Source organism: Canis lupus, chromosome 10 (assembly GCF_011100685.1).
Source record: "Canis lupus familiaris isolate Mischka breed German Shepherd chromosome 10, alternate assembly UU_Cfam_GSD_1.0, whole genome shotgun sequence".
NCBI classification, from domain to species: domain Eukaryota; kingdom Metazoa; phylum Chordata; class Mammalia; order Carnivora; family Canidae; genus Canis; species Canis lupus.
Window position 1 is genome coordinate 59,847,027 of NC_049231.1, and position 20,977 is coordinate 59,868,003.

Here is a 20,977-nt window from a genome sequence, read left to right on the forward strand (position 1 = left end):
TCAAATTCTGCCACTGATAATATTTGGTCTTGTTATTTTTCTACAATTCCTTATGAAACTGCATGAGAATTGTTCAGATATTGTTTTAATTAAAAAAAGAAAGCAGTCCCTTTTGAAATTTGAAAAAAAAAACATGCTGGTACCTATTTACTGACATGTGGAGAAGCAATTTATTTTTTCTTTACAGTCTACAAAGAAACTAAGTACAAGCTAATATGTTAGTGCCTGTGGCCCACTACTATAAGAAGTTACATACAATTTTCTAAATAGTGGTGACAAGTTAAGGAAGCTGATAACTGTGAAGATTACAATTTTCTAGCATCAAGGAAATCACCTGAGAGAAGACTAGTGTAGTCTCTGACTTATAAATTGATTTTAAAGAAGCCCTGTCAAGTGCTTAAAAAGTCCTATATAGTTGCATAAGTTTTGTTCAATCTTTAAAAAGAAAAAAAGAAAAAAAAAAGAAAAAAGCAAATGACTTTTTTTTTTTTTAAGAAGGTAAAGTTCTGGGCCATAGGTATGACTGGTACATATGGACCCTTGTCCCACATCACCTTTATTGGTAGCTATAAGAGTAAGTGATATACACAATGATAATTTGAGCTTCTCCCCCACAGAAAGCACTCTGCGACAAGAGCCTGAGTACAGATAGGTTACTGGCAGTAATCTTAGGGACTGAGAGGGAATAGGGACCGGGATGAGTGAAATAGAAGACAGAAAACCAAAATAGTGACAAGCTGGTCACAGTGTTCAATGGTGGCTCTGTGGGAAGTTGTAGAGAAAACTCAGAATTGTGGCCCTAAAAAGAGAATCTCAGAACAATTATTCACTGGCTTCTGTTCCTGTCTGGTCAAGTTGCCCTAAGAAGGTCATTTATTCTCACATTTCCAGATTTGCCTACATATGTATGCTCCTACAGGCACTGTTAGTCCTGGAAAAACTCTAGGACAAATAAAGAAAAAGCAGTGGTAGAGCAGTGGTGTATCGTCAAGATACACCACTTTGAGGCTGACTGAAGCAATATGGCTAGGTAAAAAGTAAATGCAAAGAAAGTGAAGTAGGGGACAAAATTACCTGATTCCTAGCCATATGCCAACAAGGAAAACATACGGTCAATTTTCTAAAAAGTAAACAAAATAATTTTGAAAGTTTTTTCCTTATGAAATCAATTTAAAGCTTTAATGATAACAAAAGGGTTATCTTTTAAGTACCCAAAATATTATGTCTATAGAAAACAGTCTGTTCATTTTAAGTTGTGGTATTACTGAGTTTTGGAAGCTTATTATATATTCTAAATACACATCCATTATCTGATATGTAATCTGCAAATATTTTCTCTTAGTCTGTGGCCTGTCTTTTCATTCTCTTAACAGTATTTCTCAAGAACAGATTTTTTTTTAAATTTTAAGTCCAAGTTATCAATTTGGTTCTCTTTTTTGAATATTTATAAAATAAAAATATTTATTATTTATAAATAATAAGAGAGAGAGAGGCAGAGACATAGGCAGAAGGAGAAACAGGCTCCCTGCAGGGAGCCTGATGTGGGACTCGATCCTGGACCCCAGGATCATGCCCTGAGCCAAAGGCAGACGCTCAACTGCTGAACCACTCAGGCGTCCCTCAATTTGTTCTTATATGGATCTTGCTTGGGTTGTCATATTAAAAAAAAACCAAAGTCCCAAAACTTTTGTGTTTTTTTTCCCAGAAGTTTCTTTGTCTTAGGTTTTACATTAAGTTCATAATCCATTTGGAGTTAATTTCTGTTTATGAAGTTTGTCTTTTTTTTGCATACAGTAAATTGTATTGTTTCAGCCCAATTTATTAAAGACTATCTTTCTTCTGCTGAATTATCTTTACACCTTTGACAAAAATAGTTGTATATATATACAGTTTGTATGGGTATACACATGATCCCCAACTTACAACGGCTTGACTTACAAAATTTCAACTTTACAATAGTATAAAAAATGACACACATTCAGTAGAATCCATACTTCAAATTTTGAATTTTGGTCTTTCCCAAGCTAGTAATATGCAGTATGATATTCTTGTGATGCTGGGCAGTGAGCCATACAATCACAAAGGTAAACAACGGATATGCTTACAAACATCCTGTGCCCATACAACCTTTCTGCTTTTCATTTTCAGTATTCAATAAATTATATGAGATATTCAATACATTTTTATAAAATAGGCTTTGTGTTAGAGGACCTTGCCCACCTGTTGGTTAATATAAGTGTTCTGAGCACGTTTAAGGTAAGCTAGGCTAAGCTATGATGTTCGGTAGGTTATGTGTATTAATTGCATTTTTGACTTAAAATATTTTTAATTTATGATGGGTTTATCAGGATGTAACCCCATCTTAAGTCAAGGAATATTTCTATGATAATACCACATTGTCCTGATAAAGGTAGATAGAGGTCACATTAGTCCTCTAATTTTGTTCTTCTTTTTCAGTTTCCTATTCTAGGTCCTTTGTATTTTCCTTATGTACTTTAGAATTATATTGTCAGTTTCTAAAATAAATTTGTTGGGACTTTAGGATTGTATTGAATCCGTAGATCTACTCAAAGAGAACTGGCATTTTTAACAATATTGAATAGTCTAATGCATTAATGTGGCCTATCTCTCCATCCATTTAGGTCTTTAGGCAAAAAATTTACAAATATTTTATCAAAAAAGATATAAGGATAACAATTAAGCACATAAAAAATATGCTCAATATCATTGGTCACTAAGGGAATGCAATCAAAACCACAGTGAGTTACCACTACATGATATTAGGGTGGCTAAGATGACAAAGATGGGGGCACCTGGGTGGCTCAGTCAGTAAAGTGTCCAACTCTTGTTCTCAGCTCAGGTCTAGATCTCAGTGTCATGAGTTTAGGCCCCACAGTGGGCTCCACGCTGGGTGTGGAGCATACTTAAAAAGAGAGAGAGAGAGAGAGAGAGAGAGAGAGAGAGAGAGAGAAAGAGAAAGACTGGCCATACCAAATGTGAGCAAGGATGTAGAGAAACAGGAACTTTCGGATACTATTGTTTGGAATGTAAAATGTAACAACCACCTTCTTAAGCAATTGTTTTCTTTTTAAAATGTTAGCATTTTCTTTTTTTTTTTTTTTTTTATGTTAGCATTTTCTTAAAAAATTAAACATACACCTCTTATACGATTCAACATTCCACTTCTAGGTATTTGCAGAAGAGAAATGAAAGCATACGTTAATATAATGACATCACATAATGTTCACAGCAATTATTTGTAATAACCAAAACCTGAAAACAATTCCTATGTCCATCAACAACTAAATGGACAATATGTGGTAAATCCATACAATGGAGTACTACCCAGCACAAAAAGAATGAACTATTATTACATGCCACAATGGAAGACCTCTATGCTGAGGAAAGAAATCTGACAAAGGAGAATACATAAATTATACAAAATTCTAGAAAGCAGATCAGTAGCTGCCTGGGGACTAGGTGAGGGCCAAGAAAGCGAGATTACAAAGGGGAGTGGAGAATCTTGGGTCTAATGAAAATGTTTATTATCTTGATTGTGGGATGGCTTTCACAGGTGTAAACAATAGTCAAAACTCAAATTGCACACTTTAAATACATCGGTTTATTGTGTATCAATTATACCCTAATAAAGCTGTTAAAAAATAAAACCACTTGTTCTGACTTTTGGGGAGTAATGGGATCCACATAGCAGAACCTTTTTTACAGATTAATCAACAATTAGGAGCTAAAAAATTACAAAATAGCAATATTTCTAACACCAAAGACAAAGGCAGAAAAGTAACTGCTCATAAACCCAACATGTAGAAATGAAATTTTATCACTTTCACATATATATACACATACATACATATATATATATATATATATATATATAGAGAGAGAGAGAGAGAGAGAGAGAGAGAGAGGGAGAGAGAGATGTATAAAATGTGTATATACTGGAGAAGGAAGGAAAAAAAGATATATATGAGAATTCAGATGTTAGCTATTCTCCCATAACTGTTATTAAATTATGTTAAACTAGGAAAAGCACTTAAGCAGAAAAGTGTGAACACTGCCAATCTCAAAATGTAACGCTTATTATCTTTAAAAGCATTTTGTTACTTTTATAATACCTGAAGTGATATAATAATGTCAGTCACTTAACCAGATCTTAGAGTATAATATCTTCATCTTAAGTACTATTATTTCCAGTATTTTAATAATTTTCTCACAGTCCTGGAATGTGATCTTTTGTGCTCTGATGACACTTAAATTAATAGCATAATTTTCTGGTACTTGCAACAGTTGCTTTCCCTTCTGATTTTTTTTATACTTTCCTATAATATGTGCAGATAAATTCTCTAATAATCATTTTTGTCTTTATCTCTGGGGGATTCAAAAAGCTTCAATAGAATAAGGAAATATCAAGAGATTAAACTTTTTAAGAAATTTAATTTTAATATTAATTGCAATATTTCTAATCAGATATCTTTAAAGAGATAGCAAATCTCTTAAATATTCAGCTCATTTGATCTTATTTGCAAGCTTCATTGATGTTCTCCACACTTTCTGTAAGTAGCTCTATAACTACATCTATTTAATCAAATGCTATTCTCTGTCAAGCAATCCACAGAGAATGTACCAACTCTTCTTATACTTACATTTATTTTGACTACAACTGACCACTGGTCAGTTGTACACTGGTGAGGATTATTTAAAAGATCTGCTACTATTTTTAGGTCATGTGAACAGGGTATCTACTCACAAAGTCAAACGAAAAATATTCATTTTAAATGTAGCCATTACAAAATGACTATAGCAACTACCTTTAAAAAAAAAAAAGATTAAGAAAAGAAACATCTGTCAAGTGCTGCTGAAAATTAGTAGGCACTCTCATACAGGGTCCTTAGCTATCCTATATTGCAGACATTAAGAATCAACACCAAGCCAATTAGGAGAGAATTTTGAGTAGAGGGCTAAGCAGGAATCTGTCTCCCCACTCAGACAACATCTACACCAACAGAATCTGTCCGATACATTTTGGACCTCAGGAGTCTACTGAAGACTTGCAAATTCTATCAACTTCAGTTCTTAGCTTGACAGAGGCTACCTATCACTAAGCCCCAGGACCAGCAGCCCTGCAAGTACTCCAGGAATGACTTACACACAGCTTAGAGGAGGTAGGGTAGGTAAAGGGATCTGTGTTCTGATACCAATGTGACTTCTAATCTCAGAAGGGTAGACAAAGAGGCAGTCAGTCAGGAATTGTTGACCTCCTTCCATTGTCGCAAGCCCCTCCTCCTCCTGCAGAATTGACTTGCAGAATATTTAAAAAGCCAGTGTCCTCCCCTCTTCATTTTTCTTTTTTTTCCCCCCTTTTGGGAGTCAGACATTAAAGACACAAACATTTAAAAATAACTGCATATACGTGCCAGTGGCCCAGCGGTTTAGCACCACCTTGGGCCTGGGGTGTGATCCTGGAGACCCGGGATTGAGTCCCACATCGGGCTCCCTGCATAGAGCCTGCTTCTCCCTCTGCCTGTGTCTCTACCTCTCTCTCTCTGTGTCTCTCATGAATAAATAAATAAAATCTTTAAAAAATAAATAACTGCACATACAAGGGAAATGTGAAAGTCACTGTCAAGCCCAGGGAAAGATACAGGCTCAAAAGAGACCAGGAAAACCCTAAGCTTATACCTCAAGCTGTTCCTCAGCACAGAGATAGCCTATGATAATAAAATTATAGATAGATAGATAGATAGATAGATAGATAGATAGATAGATAGATAGATAGATATAGATGATAGATAGATAGATAGATAGATAGATAGATAGATAGATAGATAGATAGATAGATAAATGAATAAAATGAAAAGGGAGATAATTGATTTTTCCTCTTCAGGCAGAAAGGAAAATTCAATTTCTAGAGTTAACCTCACTAATAAAATATCCAGTTTTCAACAGCAACAAAATTACAAGCCTAGAAGAACAGGAAAGTGCGGCCCTGATCCAAAGAATAAAAACATTAACAGACACTGTCCCTAAAAAAGACCTGAGGGTAGACTAAACAAAGAATCTGAAAAAAAAAAAAAATGGTCTTAACTATGCTTTAAAAATTAGAGATGTGGAAAGTCAAGAAAATGATGTATTAACAAAACAGAAATATCAACAATGAGAAAGAAGACCTAAAAAGAAACCAAAAAGAAATTTTGGAGCTGAAAGTACAATGACTGAAATGGAAAATTCACAAAAGGAATCTAAAGGCCAATTTGAGCATACAAAAGAATTTGAGATCTTAAAGACATAACGATCCTATCAAATCTGAGCAACATAAAGAAAAAAGAATGCAGAGGTGTGAACAGAACCTAAGAGAACTGCAGGACAAGTTGACCAATGTATGCACTGTAGGGAAAGTAGCAGAGAAAATATTTGAATAATGCCTTAAAACTCCTAATTTTGATGAAAGACATGAATATAAACCTCCAAGAGATCAACATAGTCCAAGCAAGATGAAATCAAAGAGACTTGTACCAAGACACATTATGATCAAGCTTTCAAAGCCAGAGACAGAGAATTTTGGAAAAAGAAGCAAATTATCAGACACTAGGGACCCTCAAAAACAATCAGAGTTCTCATCAGAAATTTTGAAAAGCAGAAGGCAGTAGGCTGATATATTCAAAGTGCTTAAAATAAGTGTTTACCCTGTATTAGCACCTTTTAGCAATAATGTATTTTTAATCAAAGTATTTATTTATTTTTAGACATATGTTATTGCTAAAAGGTGCTAACTATCTTCTGAGCTTTCAGAGTTATAATCTTTCTGATGGACGAGGGTCTTGCCTTAATGTTGACGGCAGTGGATGGATCAGAGTAGTGGTTGCTAAACGTTGGGATGGCTATAACAATTACTTAAAATAAGACAATGAAGTTCGAAGCATTAAGGGACTCTTCCCTTCACAAACCATTTCTCTGTAGCATGCAATGCTGTTTGATAGTATTTTACCTACAACACAACCTTCAACATGGGTGTCAATCCTCTCAAACCCTACCACAATTTTCTCAACTAAGTTTATGTAATATCCTAATTCCTTGCTGTCATTTCAACAATCTTCACAGCATTTTCACCTGATATAGACTCCATCTCAAAAAACCACTTTCTTTGCTCACTACTAAGAACAACTCCAATCTATTAAAATTTGATCATGAGATTGAAACAACCCAGTCCCATCTTCAGGCTCTACTTCTAAGTCTAGTTCTCTTGCTATTTCTACCATATCTACAGTTACTTCCTCCACTAAAGTCTCAAGATTCTTAAATTCTTCCAAGAGGGTTGGAATCAACTTCTTCCAAACTCCTATTCATATGGATATTTTGACCTGTCCCATGAATCACAAATGTTCCTATGGCATCTAGAAGAGTGGATCCTCTCCAGAAGGTTTTCAATTCACTTTGCCAAGATCAATCAGAAGAATAACTATCTATGGCACCTTTGGCCTTACAAATTTCTTTCTTAAATAAGACTTGAAAGTTGAAATGACCCTTTGATCCATAGGCTGCAGAATGGATGTTGTGTAATAGGCATGAAAACATGAATCTCCATCAGAGCTGTTGGGTGACCAGGTAACACTGTCAATGAGTAGTAATATTTTAAAAGAAATTTTTTTTTTCTTACCATATTGTAAATACGTGTGCTGTCACTCATGCTTTGTTATTCCATTTATAAAACATGGGCGGAGTAGATTTAGCATCATTCTTAAGAGCTCTAGGATTTTCAGAATGGTAAATGGGCACTGGTTTCAACATAAAGTAACCAGTTGCATTAGCCCCTAACAAGAGTCAACTTGTTATTTGAAACTTTGAGGCCAGACATTGCCTTCTCTCTCTGAAAGTCGTAGATGGCATCTTCTTCCAACAGAAGGCTGTTTGTCTACACTGGAAATATATTATTTGGTGAAGCCACTTTCATTCACTATCTTAGCTAGATCTGGATAACTTGCTATCACTTCTATATATCAGTACTTGCTCCTACCCCTTGCACTTTTATGCTAGACAGAGACTTCTTTCCTTAAACCTCATGAACCAATCTCAAGCCTCAAACGTTTCTTCTGAGGCTTCCTCACCTTTTCTTTGCCTTCACAGAACTGAAGAGTTAATTATGGCTTTGCCTTGGTTTAGATTTTGGCTTAAAAGAATACCATGGCTGGTTTGATTTTCTATCCAGGCTCCTGAAACTTTGCATCAGCAAAGAGTTGTGCTTTCTTATCATTTGTGTGTCCACTGGAGTAGCACTTTTAATTTCCTCCAAGAACTTTTCCTTTGCCTTCAAAACCTGGCTAAGTTTTTGGCTCAAGAGGCCTACCTTTTGGCCTATCCTGGTTTTGCCATGCCTTCCTCATAAATTTAATCATTTCTAGCTTTTGACTTAAAGTGAAAGATGGGTGGCTCTTCCTCTCACTTAGAGGCCATTCAGGCATATTAATTGGCCTAATTTCAAAATTTTTGTGTCTTGGGGAAGAGGACAGCCAAGAAGAGGGAGAGAAATGAGGCGAATGTGAAGTATGTACAGTGTTCAAAACACATACATTAAGTTCACCATCTTATATGGGTGCAATTCATAGTGACTCAAAATAATTATAATAGTCATATCGAAGATCACTGGTCACAGATCATCATAACAAATAATAATGAAAAGCTTGAAATACTGCAAGAATTACCACAATGTGAGAGACACAAAGTAAGCAAATGCTACTGGAAAATGGCACCAACAGACTTCCTCAAGGCAAAATTGCCACAAACCTTCAATCTGTTAAAAAATAAAACAAAACAAAAAACAAAACAACCATTATCTGTGAAGTACAATCAAACAAACAAAGAACCATAAAACAAGGTATGCTTATATACCAGGCTCTGCCTAATTCTAGCAAAAGCTCCAGTCTTATCTCTAACTCTGACCAAAAAGTACCAAATGCTGTGTAATTCATGCATCATCTCCTATAATTTCATGTATTTGTTCTTTGGCTAATGCAGTTCTCTCCTGAAGTATCATCTCTCCTCCCAAGCCTAACTTCTCATTCCTAAAGATACACTGAGCTCAAGTAACAGCTTATCCAGAAAACTTGCTTGACCACATCAGGTTAGATTACATCTTCTTTACCTTATCAAAACGGCTCATCAAAACACTCAACACATTTTACTGAAAGTATCTTTTAAAATATTTCTTGCCTCATCAGACCGAAAGCTAATCCTGAAAGCCAATCCTAGGTATTATAACCTGTCTATTCACCTTAACAGCCTCAGAATCTAGCTCAGTGCTCCACATATGGTGGAATAATAAATGTATGTTACATTTGTTTCCTACTGAAAAATGTTGCTCCTTGCTTTTCTGTTTATGTACTTTTTCAAGGTAACTATTAAGAAAGACTTGACCATGGCAGCTATACAACTTCATCTAAGAAAGCACTAAAAATAGGATATAACTTCCCTAGTAGACTTCTGTAAGTTCTTCTTACTAATCCTACCTAAGTTCTATGAAGGTCCAAGGAACCCTGAACTTCCCATACTAATCCTCTCCATATTACAGAAATGGGTGGGAAAATAAAAGGATTTATTTCTATTGTTATTTGCCAATAGTTGGAAATGTGAAACCCCATTTATATTTCACATACTTACTTAGGAATTTCAATACTTCTATTTAACTAGTAGCCCACTGGTGAAAGCAATAAAAAAAAATTTTAACATTTCATGTTCACAACTAGTTTATACAACAGAAGTCAAATAAAGTATTAACTACACATTTAGTATTCTATGAAAAGAGGGTAAAAGCTACTAGGTAAGGAAAGTGGACTAAATACACACATCTATCACAGTCCCTCCATAAAACTCCCTAAAACTATGTTGTTGCTGTTTCTCCTTTAAGGCATAGTCTCACAAACAGGAAGAACTGGAGAGGCAACACAAACAAAATTCGGAAGCAGAAAAACAAAGGGATTGCTCATATAAGCATAGGTGCAAATTCCTAAAAAAGAATAAGAAATATAATCTGGCAATATACAATATACATTGGAGATCACATGTGTGTGAGCAATAGATAAATATAAAATACAGTGTGACTGGAGTATATTTCAAGAACACAGGACTGGCTTAACATTAAGGAATCAAACAATTAATTCACCACATTAACAGATTAAAGGAGAAAAAAATTTGATTATCTTAACAGAAAGAATATATTTGACAAAATTCAACTTTCATTCACAACAAAACTCTCAGCAAACTAGAAATCTAAATAAATTCTATTAATTATTGTTAAAGGATTTTAGTACAAGAAATACAGACACATAAATCTACCTAATAAAAATTTTAAAGTTTTTTTTTTTTTTTTTTGAGGTCTGGAACAAGATAAGAATGCTTGGGTTTACTCTTTATATTTCATATGGTATTAGAAAGTCTTGCCAGAGCAATAAGGCAAAAAAAAAAATAGCTGTAAAGTTGAGAATGAAGAAAATGAAACTGCCATTACAAATGTTCATAGAAAATTATGTTCATAGAAAATCCAAATGAATTTACTGATAAGTTATTAGATAAAAGTTTAACAAGGCTACTAGGTAGAAAATCATTTAAAAAATAGATTTATATACATCAGCAACAAACAAAACTGAGGAAAAAAGAAAAAAAATTACCACTATACATAACTAAGAATGGCCCAAATTTAAAAGTCTGAAAATACCAAGGATAACTAGGATACCATTTTTTGCCTCTTAGCTTCAAATATATCCTCATTACCTGCTCTTTGATAATAAAGAGATATGCTTACAGGGCAGGCCTTCAACAGCTACATGATGTTCAGCGCTAACAAAAGATGCCATCAGGTTAAGTGCTTCAGGCTGTGATTTCCTGTCCACCAGCCTTGGTAAACTTATACCTCAGAGGAATGTTTTCTGCTTGCTCAAAAACAGAAAGGTGGAAGAGTCTTCTCCAAGAAATCAGACCAACCAATCAATCTTTCAAAAAGAACTAAAGGTATTGACATTTGGCATTCCTCATCATGAGATACAGTCAGATGACTTTACAATAAAGTTCACAGTTGGCAAGCCCCATCTATGCACTCAGAGCTTTCAAACAACGTTTTATATCTGATTTTTAATCACAAGCAAACACAAAGATTATAAGCACACACACACACACAAAAGAGCAACTTAAGGAAACAGAAACTACTCAGAGAAGGAAAAATAGTATCTCTGGAGAAAAAAGAATGTACAACTATGAAGTAAGCTCTTAAAAATTAACATGACAAAAGTAAAAAAAATTCAACAGGAAAGTGATTAGGTAAATCTCATGAAATTTCCCAGAAAGTAAAGCCAAGGGAAAACCTAATATAGATGGCTAAGAGGAGATATAGACAAGTAATGAGAAAAAACTGAGGTCTGAAAGAGTTTTATGTATAGAGAAAACTACAGAAATGGAAAAGTAAGATAACGGTTAACTCTAGGATTAACAAAAACCAAGGTAACAAAGGAAAAATAATAGTTAACTAAATGGCTTATCTCTGCATAGTATACATACACTTTCATAATGTGAATACGGAGTACTGATATAATCAAAATTAAGATAACTGGGTGCTCACTTCAGCAGCACATACACTAAAATTGGAACAAGATAGAGATTAGCATGGCCCCTGTACAAGCATGACATGCAAATGTGTGAAGCATTCCATATAAAAAAATAAAAATTAAATAAAAATAAAAGATAAATATTTGGGAAAAACAGGTAGATAGGAAGCATGCATGTGTGTGAAGTGGGAACAGGTAGAAAAAATAGCAAACCCATCTATAGGGGAAAGTTAATAATAATGGCTAAACACCAAGCAAACAAAAGGCAGTATAATTATAAGAGCGTATAATAATATAAAGATCATAACACCAAAAGTCACTGACCCCACAGAGGAGAAAAAGGTGGGAAGGAGGCAAGGAGATGCTCTTTGGTCTAAAAAGAAAACAGCACCAAAAAAAAAAAAAAAAAAAACGCTGTAATCTAACTCTAGGTTAGGTTAAACTATCTTCTTGTGTAACTCTAATGAAAGTAAAAACTTTAAAAAGAAGATAGCTTGCCCATATTCACATGGTAAACTACAAAATATGATTTTTTAAGAAAGCATTCACAGTAGCAAGAAAAAATTTTAAAATATTTAGGAAAAAATCAACAAAAATACGCAAAATGTAGATTAGGAAACCACTGCTACTTAACTGAGTGACCTAAATAAATGTGTTCACAATCTAGGAACTGGTTATGTCTACAACAGTTCTTAATTTGATGGATAAATGTAAACCTAATTGTAATTAAAAACTAAATAATTCTAAGGAATACCTGAATAAATGTAAAACATTATCAATGATGTTTTAAAAACAAATATTTTAAGTGACAAGCATAGTTTCAAAGCTATTATCTAATGAGAACCAAATTCTAAATGAAGGCATTAAAGGTGATTGGATACTTCCTTAACTTTTCTCAACTGTTGTTTTCTGGGGGGGGGGGGGGGGGGGGTTGTTTTGTTTTGTTAAGAATCAGTGTAGGATACTTTTAAAATACATTATTGAAAAAGAAGAAGATAGGTGGTTAATAGGTTACTGAGTCCAATAGATCACACTGATACTCCTCCTACCATATCACATGACCTCAATAATGTATTCAGTTTCTTTTCTGGTCCTTCAGGTCTTTTTGGTCCTTTTGATGTATTTTTTAAACATTACTACTATGGCAACAATAAAATGCCCAGGCACCCAAAGCATATTTAATTAACCAACTTAAGAATGAACAAAAAAGTCTAGTACTAGGAGTTCTCCAACAAAGATAGCAAAGAGATAAATGAAACAAAAGATAATCTAGGATTGGGTCAAAAAGAAGTTCCACAGGATCCTTAGAGTGGATTTTGAGGGTTCTTCCACCCCCCCCCGACACTGTTTATTTTAAATCAAATTTATTTTTCTTAACATCTCCATAAAAAAAGAAAAAGTTCATTATTTCCATACACATATGAACTGAGGCAAAGGGCAGTCACACAACTTGTTTGAAATTATACAATTAAGTCAATGACTGAACTGTAAACAGAACCTAAGATACCCAACTGCTAGTCTGCTGCTCTAACTAATGGATCATGCTCCCTGCTATGTAATAGGACTGTTTCCTTTAATCATGAATTCTTCATTCACCATCAGCTTATCAGCCAGAGGCTTCATTATTAATTTTACTGTTCTTGTATTCACGGCATTATTCTAAGAATAGGAGATTTCTATGATAAAAAGAAAAAAATATATATATATATAAAGACCACTGCTTTTTATATTATACCAAATCTGAAAATTCCAACTGCCATGGCAAGGATACTTTACCAAACCTGCACTTAATGGCACATTTACATGTAGAACAGCAATATTTTTTTTAAAGATTTATTTACCTGAGAGAGAAAAAGAGTGCATGTGCATACCAAAGAGAGCAAGGCATGAAGGGCAGAGGGAGAGTTTTTCCTAAGCAGACTCCACGCTGAGTGCAGGACCTGACACAGGGCTCGATCCCAAGACCCTGAGATCATGACCTGAGCTGAAGCCAAGTCAGACACTTTGACTGCACCCCCTAGGAACCCCAATTAACAACTATTTAGGGTTGGTCAGTGACCTAGAATAAATTAATTTTGTTCTTACATACCCCAGTATCAGAGCACTTAAAATCTTACATTAGAGTATTTTCTGGTATCATTAGTCAACAAAATTCACATATATGATCCATATGTAAAAGTCCAAAAGGTAGCAGGTTGTTAAAGATACATGGAGGATCTGTGATGCTAGAAGATAAAAAAGATAAGATAAAAATGAGATGTTCTTACATTTTATGCTAAATCTATAAAAGAAAATTTATTGGGTAAGCAAAGTAAATATCTGAAAAGAGGTATGTAGTCACTTGTCTTTGAGAAGCACTTTGTGTTTCTTTGGCACAGATCACGGCAGCAGTAGTAGCAGCAGCCTTGCCCTTGGTGCTGATTTCTTACTACTCTAAATGTCTCCTCTGAGCCAGAATACACTGGCTGTTGCTGATCATGCTGTGAGACACCTGCACTGGCTACTAGGCTTGTCATGACGCACAAAACCCTACCATCTTCAGCTTGACATTGTGCAAGTTATAATTATTCATCCAAATGAATATGTCAGAGCAGCAGCAGCAGACCTCTCATCAGAGCAAAAGAAAAATACATCAAAACATTATCAACCCAGCAGGAAGACAGGGACCATAAGGAAAATTACCCATTTTTAATATGGATGCCACAAAGCCATGCCTATTATTTCACAAAAAAAGAAAGGAAAATAAAGATCTTCCAAGTTTAAAGTCCAGAAACACTGAATCCAAAGAGGAAATATACAAAACAAAAACAGACAAGGATTTTTTTTAAGCAATTATCTGGAACTTATGTACAGTATCTTAAATATAAGTTTGCTGTTAGACTACATTTATTTTGCTTAAGAACCACAACTGTTTAAAAATTGCTAAGAAAAAAAACTCTCACAAGCAGAAATGCTTCCAACATACCAATGAAAACAGATCATACACAGCAAAGTAGTCTGATATTGCTTACTTTTAAAACATAAACTAATATTGCCAATACTCTTATGTCTAAAAGACTCACTAGTAGTATTATCAAAATGCTTATGGTGTACTGCCAGACTCTAAACTAGTAAGTAAATAATATATTTTGAAACTTTTCTAAATTTTAATGGCAAATGTAAAAGAAAAACAGAAATCACCCCCAGATCTACACAAATAGACACAGCCAGATTATCTGAGCATATATAAAGTAGGCAAGTGTAAATAAGATTCCTATCTCCTACTTAAATATGAAAAAAGATAACTTTTAGAATGATAGGAAACTATCTTTTCAGAACAAGATAAAATGATTTTCTCATTCAAGACACAAAAAGCAGAAATCACAAGAAGAAATTGATAAAACAGGACCATACTGAAAATTAAACTTCTGACAAAATAGATTACATACAAAGATAAAACTATGCTACAAAGATACACCCTATGTAACAATATTCAAATTAAAAAGGAATCCTTATAAAGAAAAAAATCTAAATAAGAACAATTATAAATAAAACAATAATTATTTCAATTTTTGTAAAGAATTAAGGTCAGACTAAGACTTGGAAAGGATCTGGAAAAGTAGATACACGTGCATTACTGGGTAGGGATATAAACTTATACAACCAATGTGAGAAGGCAATTTGGCAATATTTAGTAATCTCAAAGAGGTACAATCTCCTCAATCAAACATTTTCATTTCTAAGCATAAGCCATACTAAAAGACTGACACGTGTACAAGGAAACATAGATGTTCACTAGAGTACAACTTAAATTGTGAACAACCTTATCAGTAGGGCATTGGATAAATTAACTGGCGGAGTCAAATAATAGAACTATAAAAAGCATTTAATATACTAAATGTGCAAAGATCACGGATAAATCTCAGAAACAGTGCTGCCTAAAAAAATTCAGGCAACCAATATTCTAGAATATGGCATGAACAAATGTAGGAAAAATAGGCAGGATAGCACACACATCAGTTTCAAAGAGGTGGTTACCTCCAGAAAAGGAGAGAAGGAAAGAAAGAGTAAGAAAGGGAAAAGAGAAATAAAGTCTTAGTTGTTCCTGTAACATTTTATTCCTGAGAGAGAAATAAGAGCTAGAAATGAAACAAATGTGACAAAAAATTAATTCAAATCTGAGTTGTGGATGAAAAGGTTATCTAAATTTTTATCTGTGCTTTACTAAGAATTTTAGTATATTCTTTAATTTAAAAAAAAGAATTTATGACATTCCAATTATTACTAATCAGTTCTATTTTCTTGGAGCTAGTACAAAACAGAAAACTTAATGTATGACCTAACTAAATCTAAAACTCATCCCATGCTTAAATGTGCAAAGCATTGAGCTGGTATTAAACAGGGACAGAAAATTTGAAAGAAATTATCCTCAGAGATTTTCCAGCATATTGAAATCACAAAATAATTTTGCTAAATGACAGAATAAAGGTAAGTGCTAAACAGTCTTTTTGTGGAGATGCAAACTCTTTCACAGATTTAAAACTGGGGAAAAACTTGCAGCGTTACCTACACTGAAAACACTAAAAACTCATTAAAAATATAGTCTTAGACTTGCAGTTCTGATACACATTAAATTTAATGTAGAGACAGCATATCTGGAAAGAATAATACAATCTAGGTACAGGGTTATCTCATAATCTCGCATAAAACAAAAAGTTTCTAGAGTCTAATAGGGAATTTATATTTAAAAGAGGAAAATGTTTATTTTAAAAAGAGGAAAGCCAAATAGAAAATGTGTATTTTAAAAAGAGGAAAGGTTTCTTTTTTTAAAAAAATGAACACAGTATTTCTTAAGTATTTATAACATATATTAAAATACCAAAAGCAAATTACAGGGTTTTTCCTCTCCTTTATTTTGCTGTGCTTTCTCAATTTCCATTGAAAGGAGGGAGACAGTTGTTTTTAAAGAAAAAATATTAATATAAATTTTAATATATAGGGATAATTAAAATGACATTTGAACCTACATGATACTATTTAAATCCTATTTTTAAAAACTAACTTCATATACAATTACTATATGTATATACTTAAAATATTAGGCATAAATTTTTACTTGATCCTATCAAAATTTTATTTAAAAAATATGGGCAACCTCTAGAGATTATTTATAAAATGTCAGTAGGAATTTTTTCCCCTCTTTGCACAAGAACAAAAATGTTCTTTCCATTTTGCATCCAATTGCCACAATTTACTTGGTGAAAGAAGGACCATGTCTGTCATCATTAGATTATTCCCTGAATCTAACCACCAGTCTGTCAGATCTTGAAAAATCACACACACATAATGTTGATGTTGGTACCATTGATATCATACTACCATCCATCTACATAATGTAACCATTTACAAGGTGTACTTCTAATTTCATTTTCTTGTTAGATATCAACTTTTTGAGAAATTAAAACTGACAGAAGCAGGAGAAAGATTCTCCTATGTTCTTTATACAAAATATGAATGCTCCAAAAGGCCCAAACAAAAATATTATCTATATTCAAGGATGAATTATGAACAATCACTTTAAAACAATGAAAACTGTGTGTAAATGATTTGTATTTTCAGGTATAACTCATTCTCCTCTGAAAAAGATTCTCTGATATTATGCCATTAATATTAACAGTTTTAGCAATCTGAAAAATTCACCCAACTTCCACTTATTGCTTTATAGAGTTCTTTACAATTTAAATTCAAAGGAAAATTTCTGTCAATAGACCTTCATATTTATCTAATATGAGGTATAAACATCTAAAGACTGAATGGTGTGTTTATGTGTGAGGGGAGGGAAAAAGTAGACATTACCTACTAGGAAATATGAAAAAAAAAAAAAAAAAAAAAAAACACCCTGAAAGTTCTGCTTATAAATAAATGCTTACAAAATAAATAAATAATATATATATATATATATATATATATATATATATATATATATATATATATGGCTTTCTAAACTATAATGGCTATGTTGGCTATAATCTATTACCAATTATGATAGAAAATGCTTTTTAACTACTAAAAATAAATTTAAGAATTTACCTGTGGTGTCCAGGAAACAGAAAATGAAACAGGAAAATCCACAACACAATCTGGTGATTCTGTAGGGTACTATGAAAAAGCATAAAATTAAGTGATTTTTGCTGTATGGCAATTTCACATGAAGTATTCTAGAAAAACTGAATAGGAAACGTTTTATTATAAATGCAAATGTATAGAAATATTTTGATTCTACTATTATAGAAAATGTCAAGAGCTGATTAATAGTCAACTTATGCTCAGGAAGTACAAAGTTTGGTGATTTGGGTTGCCAAAGCAACAGGCTTTGAGTAAAGAAGAGTGAATTAATCCAGTTTCAGGTCAGCTGCTAACGGTAAACTGAGGGGTGAACCACACAGAATCTCAGTTTATCTTTAAAATGAGAGATCAAACTGGTTGATATTTAATTTCCTTTCAACCTAAAATTTATTTATTTATTTTTTTTTTTTTTTAAATTTTTATTTATTTATGATAGTCACACACAGAGAGAGAGAGGCAGAGACACAGGCAGAGGGAGAAGCAGGCTCCATGCACCGGGAGCCCGACGTGGGATTCGATCCCGGGTCTCCAGGATCGCGCCCTGGGCCAAAGGCAGGCGCCAAACCGCTGCGCCACCCAGGGATCCCTCAACCTAAAATTTAATCTCAGTCTCAGTCACTACATAAAAAGGCAGCATCTCTTAAAAGAGCCAAGAAGTGTACAAAAAAGTACCAATCAATTAAAAGAAGTATTTTCCACAATAAAGCAATTATTCTTAGCAAGAATGTAACTTAAAAAAAGAAACAATGAAATGTCTCCTGGTTATTAAGGAAAAATAAAAATAATAGTTTTAAGAAAAATCTTTTCATGGTTGATTAACAGAAAATTAATTCAATAGCTTCACACAAAAAGTGATAGTCATTAAGGACGAATTAGGTGTCTAAGTTAAGAAAGACAAAAGGCAGTTTTTCTTAAAATCAATTTTGTTATTAGAGACTTATACAACATAACTGCTGTAAAATTTAATTCTAGATTCTTGAAAGTCACATGTAATTAAAGAACACTGATTTCTTTTCATTAAAAAGCAAAGTTTACTAAAAGAAGATTAGTTTTGGGAAAACTCCCATTTGACAAAATGTTTAAAATAAGTTTTAGACTTTCACTTTCTTCAGCCTCTTATTTTTTACTACTTCAATGAATAAGCAAATGGGTTCTAAAAATTATCACTAGTATTTAGCAAACATCAGCCCGTCTGAAGTCAATATTTTGAAAAGAAATAGTTATACTAAGTGGTTTTATAAAAAGAAACTTATCAACCTATATTCCAACTAATGGTTATATGGAGAACAGAACTAGTAACACAAAAGCAAATACACAGGAAGTCATATAAAAATATAATAATGCTCCAATTCGAAGAAAAATAAAAAAGAGAAAGGTCAAGCTGAGATTGAGGGAGCTCTATTACAATTCAAACTATCAGATGATGTACTTCAGAGTGTAACTGCTATAATCACAACAGAAACAATCTCTATGCCACTTTAACAAGTCATGTGATTATCTCAAATGAGTGCAGGCAGAGACCTTAACTTTCTATGATTTCCAGTTCGGCTACCTTGTGTGATCTTGAACAAGTCATTTTAACTTCACTGTTTGATATGTAAAATTGATGGAATTCAACTAAAAGTGTTATCAGGTTTCTTTTCCCTCTAACATGTTAAGATTCTGTAAAAATAATAATGCACACTTGAAACATCCATGGGCCAAAAAATGGAATACTTTTCATTTTGAGTTGCTACGTTTTATCTCCTACTCATATTGACAATAAATAGCATCAACTCTTACTTAAATTATCAATCTAGGTAAAAATATGAAGGTAATATTTACTGTATTTAGAGCAGATGAACAAAGTAAAATATCCAAGACTTTGGAAAACATTTAGTACAAACAGCACATTATTTTAAAAAAGAGAATATGATCCTACATTCAAATAGGATTCAGTATAGTAAATAATACACATATACTGATAAAGAGACCTACAAAGAGTTAAACAAAAAAGCAGGTTATAATAAATTTAATATGATCCCATATATATGAGTCAAATGTAATTCCTGAGATGATGACATCTTCATATTTTTATGTGTAATTATGCAGACATATAAGTATGTATATAACAAATTAGACTGATTTGTAGGTGGCTTTACCGTATACCTATTATGAATTAAATGCAAACACACTGTATATGTTTATTATATTTATGCTCAAGATCAATTTCGCTTTTTTTTCTTTTTTAAGATTTTACTTCTTTATTTGACAGAGAGAGAGAGAAAGAGTGCAGTCACAAGCAGGGGAGTGGGAACAGGAGAAGCAGGCTCCCTGAGAGCCTGATGCAGGGCTCAATCTCAGAACTCAGAATTCATGACCAGAGCCAAAGACTGACACCCAACTGACTGAGCCACCCAAGCGCCCCCAAATTTGTTTATACAATAAACTTTATAACTGTATACAACCTAACAAGCAAACTGATATACTTCTAGATAATTAAACATGAGTTATGAAATAACACCCTAGATATTTCAGAATCATTTGTATTGTAAAACTGTAACATAGATACCTAAATGCAATATTGTAAAATAACTATTAATTTTTTTTTAATATTGTAAAATAACTATTAAAATCCAGGTGGTTTTCTTTTTTTTTTTTTTTTTCAGGTGGTTTTCAATAGTAAGTTGTATAGGTATATATAAAACCAGAGACTAACTGGCCAAGTTTTACTTTAGCAGTCTGATTGAAAATAGTGAAAGCTCCACATAAAGGAATATTAATTCAAAAAGTTTATTTTTAATCAACATACAGTTTATCAAATCTCACCTGAATCCATCAAATCAATAACTATAAAAGAAAACAATTATAGTATTAAGTAAATATTTTTGTCATATACAGTATTTTTTAGATTCCATAGCATATTGTTCTAAGGAATACTTAACCCAACCTCTTCCATAATTGGACCATCTATGCAGTAACACTTCCTCAAAGTTTATTTACATACAAACTGCAGCAAATTATAAAAATGGCCAGCAGACACAGAGTGCTGAGCCTCTGAAACAGATCCACGATTTGTTTTTCAAGTAGTTCTGATATTTGCCAAAGCTAAAGAAGCCCTAGTCTACTTGTTTTTTAAAGAAAAGATCATTGTTCCATCCCATAGTTCAGCATGTATTATAAATACTGCATAAAAATACGCCTATAAAAAATGACAAAATTCAACTATTTCCCTTATATTTTTTTACTTATAAATTCACTTTTAATAAAGTGTTTTGTTAAAATTG

General features: G+C 33.1%; 1 protein-coding gene and 1 non-coding gene across 7 annotated transcripts in view; one reads left to right on the top strand and one right to left on the bottom strand.

The window, feature by feature from the left end:
* Positions 1-20,977, bottom strand: part of FANCL (FA complementation group L) — a 116,179-nt gene that overhangs the window by 48,105 nt on the left and 47,097 nt on the right. For all 6 annotated transcript variants that reach the window (XM_038551321.1, XM_038551322.1, XM_038551320.1 and 3 more), the window contains one exon: positions 17,676-17,744. In XM_038551321.1, the coding sequence (XP_038407249.1) occupies positions 17,676-17,744 (69 nt within the window). The remainder of the gene's footprint in view (positions 1-17,675; positions 17,745-20,977) is intronic.
* LOC119873821 lies at positions 11,613-11,716 on the top strand. Its single transcript, XR_005366321.1, has one exon. It is a non-coding gene; the product is annotated as a U6 spliceosomal RNA (small nuclear RNA).